Source organism: Vombatus ursinus, unplaced genomic scaffold, assembly GCF_900497805.2.
Source record: "Vombatus ursinus unplaced genomic scaffold, bare-nosed wombat genome assembly UNPS02014932.1, whole genome shotgun sequence".
In the NCBI taxonomy this organism is placed as follows: Eukaryota; Metazoa; Chordata; class Mammalia; order Diprotodontia; family Vombatidae; genus Vombatus; species Vombatus ursinus.
This window is the reverse complement of record NW_020954710.1, coordinates 13,553,897-13,558,895: the sequence shown is the minus strand read 5'-3', so window position 1 is coordinate 13,558,895 and position 4,999 is coordinate 13,553,897. Positions and strand designations below refer to the sequence as shown.

Here is a 4,999-nt window from a genome sequence, read left to right as displayed (position 1 = left end):
TCTCTCTCTCTCTCTCTCTCTCTCTCTCTCTCTCTCTCTCTCTCTCTCTCTCTTTTCCACACACACACACAAACACACACGTTTTCTTCTCCAATAGAATATAAGTTACTTGAAGGAAGGAACTATGTCTCTTTTGTTCTTGTACCCATAGTGGCAAATATAGTGCTTGGCATATAGTCATCACTCAATAAATACTGATGGATAGATGGATGGTTGGATAGATGGATGGATGGATGGATGGATGAATGGATGGATGGATGGATGGGTGGATGGATGGATGGATGGATGGATGGATGGCTTGCAACCCAGTGCATTACCAAAATAATTTTCTCTCTTTTTCTCTGATACAGTTCGATGTCTGTCCACTGGTTGGGTTGCCCTATAGGAAGCCATGCTTGGATACTTATAGCCATGTTTCAACTAGCCATGGATTTCCCCACCTGTGAATCTCTAGCCCAAGGCCCAGAGTTCAGACTCTTGCCTCGGCCTTTCCACAATCCTCGATTGTGGAGTTTTAAGAATGGACTGGCAACGAAGATCCCCACTCCTTTATGGAACCTTCTTTCATTCCGTCCTGAGCATGCACATGGGCAAATACGAACATATTCCAGAGGGACCCATAGGACCAGGGACCAGGGGGTCATCCCTTTGAAAAGTGGGCCATCGAAACACCCAGAAACTGCCAAATTCAACCCTTCCATTACGTCCTTGGTGGGCAGTGGGAGCATAGAACAGCAGAAACCTTTGAGAAGAGACAAAAGGCATCTACAGGGGGGTAATTTGAATAATTTTGACTTCAGAGCAAATAAACCCACAGTGGAAACTGAATTCATTGCCTGGGGTCCCACAGGGGAAGAAGAGTCTGTAGAATCTAGCACATCTCCTGGGATTTATGGCCCCACCACTGTCTCCATTTTACCAACCAGAAAGACAACTGTGGCCACTACCACCACTACTACCACAAGCTATGTCACTCTACAAACTAAGGGATTCATGGAGTCCCTTAGTCCTGGGATTATTAAGAACAACCCCAACTATCCGGGTAGGATTAGCACAACCGAAGCCTCCACTGTTCCCAACAGCAATGGCAAAGACATCACGCCGCCACGGATTCTGGAGCCCTCAGGTACTCTTTATTTCTTTTGGGGGCTGGGCTTGGGAGTTGATTTGTGGGACAATGCGTTGTTCCTTCTTCAGTGAGGGGTATCTATTTTTTGTACCAACTCATGACCAGTGTGAGTCTGATTAGCATAAGCAGCCAACCTGGTGTGACTCTGGCTCTGCTACAAGCAGAAAAGTGTGTGATTTTGGTGACATATATGCATGCATGTGCATTTGTACATAAGTTGATGTGTGATTTGGCCCAAAGTTAATAACAGATCATGTCTTCCTGGGATGACAGTTGAACAATGGAAGTTTATAAAATGTGCTTTGGTCTACTTTGTGTGTCCACGGGAGCTAGTGAGGGATTGGAGTCTTGGGTTGAGTGCTGGGAGATGGATGGGAAAGGAGGAGAGTGGTAGTCACAAACTCTTGCAACTCGAGTAGTCTGTCTTATAGACAGCCAGAAAAATCCGAATCTAGGCATCTGATGAGAGAATTTTATGGGGCCATTAAGATTTTCTTCAGATTCCCAGAGTCATGCCTCTAATGGATTTGCAATGGATTCAGGGAATGTTCACAATAGCAGGGAAGCTTGAGGATAGGTTAAAAACATCACCAAAAAAAAAAAAACAAACACAAAACTTCATTATAGAGTCTTCTTGCATTCATTGAAAAGGCAAACACAAAGATATTACTCCATAAGGGCTCACAGAAACCCAGATGGGGTGGTTCCCACTTTGAAAAAAGTGGTTCATCTGAACCTCCAACAACTATCCAATTCAAGCCTTCCATTCTGTTGAGAGCAGATTAAGCACTTGAATAACAATGACTGAAGGAGTGGGATCTTTTTTTTCCTCTAGGAATCTTTTAAGAGCACATCAAAAATATTATCAGGAGATGAATAATAGGTAAATGTGCTGAGTAGGAGGAGGATGGACTAGACTTTGGTGGGAGGTGGTTCTTGCAGACATTAACCTCCTATTTGTGCTAGGGTAGTCATGATTCATACTTATGGCTCAGAATTATTAAATGTCCATTTGTGAGGTTTTCTTTCCCTTTTTTCCTCTGCTCCCAGCCCCTTTTCCACACCTTTGCATTTTGTGCTTTTCGCGGGGCTATTTTGGCTTCATTCCTTGCTCCAGAAGAGGCAGAAATCCCCTAAATTCTCCAGGGATAAAAGCCCTTTCCACAGCATCCATAGCTGTTCTGCACAGAGATGGAGCTCGGAAGAAGCTTAGAAATATCCCTGAGCTTCCAATCCCAGTGGGGCACCCTTTGGCTATTTACAATTCACATCCAATTTTGTTTGCCTTTGTTAACCAGCATCAATCACATACAGTATAACAGCTTGGGAGTCCCTGGATGGGCACAGCCCAACTACATTCTATGTAAACAACAACTTTTTGCCAATCCCATAAAATGTAAGAATTACAGAGCCCTGCCTTAAAATGGAAGCCTGCAGATCTGATCCTTTCTTCAAAATGCTCAGTTTTATATGGCTGGGGGTGTCTAGGCCCTGAGATCCATATCCTTCATGAGGCACCAGTAGGACACCAAGTGATTCTATTTCTCTTGGCCTGTTTTCTCATCTTGGCTACCATAACCCCTTGCCTTAGCTCCAGATCCCTGCACATTGTTCTCAAATTTCAGCACCTGCCCTTCTTTCTGATACTTTAGATCAGTAGAGAATGGATGGTTTTGATCTCCAAATCACCAACCCCAATCCTCCTTCCCCCCATGTGATTACTAGTTTCCTTCCAATGGGAAAGACCAGGGCATCTCAGCAGAAAGTTGTCACCTACCTGACAACATGGTCATAGATGTAGCAGAGATCATCTAGTCTAATGGTCACTGCTTCCATTTTACAGATGAATAACCTGAGGCTTAAGACAGTTAATTGGCTTACCCAAATTCATGCATATAGTAAGTGGCAAAAAAGTGTACTTGAAACTCCATCTAGTGACTCCAAAGTTGGGGTTGTGTTAATCAGTAAACCTTTTTAAAGCACCTACTATGTCTTAAGCACTGTGCTCAGTATTAGAGCCAGAGACAAGAGAGAGAAATCCAGGAGAGAAAGCATTTTCCAATAGAGATCTTGGAGGGACCTCCACAGGTTTGTTTTCTCACACATTGCAAACTCTCAGCAAGGCAGCCTATTTGAGATTGAAGAATCTGGATACATACAAAGCCAGCAATCCATCATCTGTGTCAGACCTCCTGGAGGAGCATTCAAAACATCTTCCCCCCTCCTCCAATAAACTCACAAGCCATCATCAAAATAGAATTTAATATACAGTATTCATTTAATGTCATCTCTTCCATATATGTCACTGACTATAGGGCCACGGATGAGAAAACAATTTCCCACTTATTCCAAATTAGATTTGTTATTACTAAAGTTAAACTGCTAGGGCAGTATTAGAGGGCTTAGCAAATTAATTCACAGAACATTGGATGGTACTAATCCGACACGACAGATGCTTATCTTGGAAAAAAAGATTTATGGTTCTTCATAAAATAATCTGGTCTCAGATTAATTTGTTTAGTGAGATGAATTCAAAAAGGGGAAAATGTATATGTTTGCTGCCAAGGGAAAGAAATTTTAACAGGCCAAAGAGACGGCATCCTGGGGATCAGGTAAAAAGAGACTGACAGGGAGCCTCGTTAAAGGGGGTGGTGGAGTGGGGGGATCAATCATTTCAGGGTAAGAAATCTCAGAAATTGACAACACAATTTGCTGAGACAGGAACCGACCAAAGCACCCCTAACTCTTACCAAGAATCCTTGCCATACCCCAGCTTCTGGGTATTGCTTATAGAAATTGGAACCTGAGCTCTGTCACTGCAGCAACAAAGGCATTTTAAGTCAGACACTAGGAAGCCTTGACTGAGTGATTTAATCAGTTTATTCAATTAGTCAATCACCAAGCATTTTATTAATTGCCTAGTATGTGTCAGGCATATATTATTAGGCACTGGAAATACAAAGAACAGAAAAATAAAAGTCTGTGCCCTCAGAGAGCTTATGTTCTGAAAGAGAAGAAGAGAGAGACAGAGAGAGAATGAGAATAATGAAGTCTTTTTGGGGGTGGGATAGGGGAGGAGAATCAGGAAAGTTGTTTTTTTTTTGTAAATAGTATTTTGTTTTTTCCCGATTACATGTAAAGATAGCTTTCATTATTCATTTTATAAGATTCTGAGTTCCAAATTTTTTCTCCCTCCCAACCCGCCTCCCAAAGACAGACAGCAATCTGATATAAGTTATACATGTGCAATCTTGTAAACATATTTCTACATTGTCATGTTGTGAGAGAAGAGAAATAACAAAAGGGAAAAGCCACAGAAAACAGCCCAAAATGTGAAAATAATATGCTTTGATCTGTGTTCAGACTCCATAGTTCTTTCTCTGGATGTGGATAGTATTTTCCATCATGAGTCTTTTGGAATTGTTTGGATCATTGTGTTGCAGAGAAGAACTAAGTCAATCGTAGTGATCATCACATAATGTGACTGTTACTGTGTACAATGTTCTCCTGGTTCTGCTCACTTCACTCAGCATCGGTACATATGAGTCTTTACAGGTTTTTCTGAAATCTGCCTGGTCATTATTTCTTATAGTACAAAGGTATCCCATTACATTCACATACCACAACTTGTTCAGTCATTCTCCAATTGATTGGCATCTCCTCAATTTTCCAATTCTTTGCTACTACAAAAAGAGCTGCTATATTTTTATACATATGGGTCCTTTTCCCTTTTTTTTAAAATGTCTTTGGTATATAGACCTAGTACTGGTATTGCTGGATCAAAGGGTATACAATAGTTTTACAGACCTTTGGGCATAGTTCCAAATTGCTCTCCAGAATGGTTGGATCAGTTCACCGCTCCACGAGCAA

General features: G+C 41.7%; 1 protein-coding gene across 1 annotated transcript in view; it reads left to right on the top strand.

Annotated features, from left to right (window-relative positions):
* AJAP1 (adherens junctions associated protein 1) overlaps nucleotides 1-4,999 on the top strand; it is a 127,397-nt gene that overhangs the window by 1,572 nt on the left and 120,826 nt on the right. The window contains exon 2 of the mRNA XM_027843887.1: nucleotides 351-1,126. Coding sequence (XP_027699688.1) covers nucleotides 351-1,126 — 776 coding nt within the window. The remainder of the gene's footprint in view (nucleotides 1-350; nucleotides 1,127-4,999) is intronic.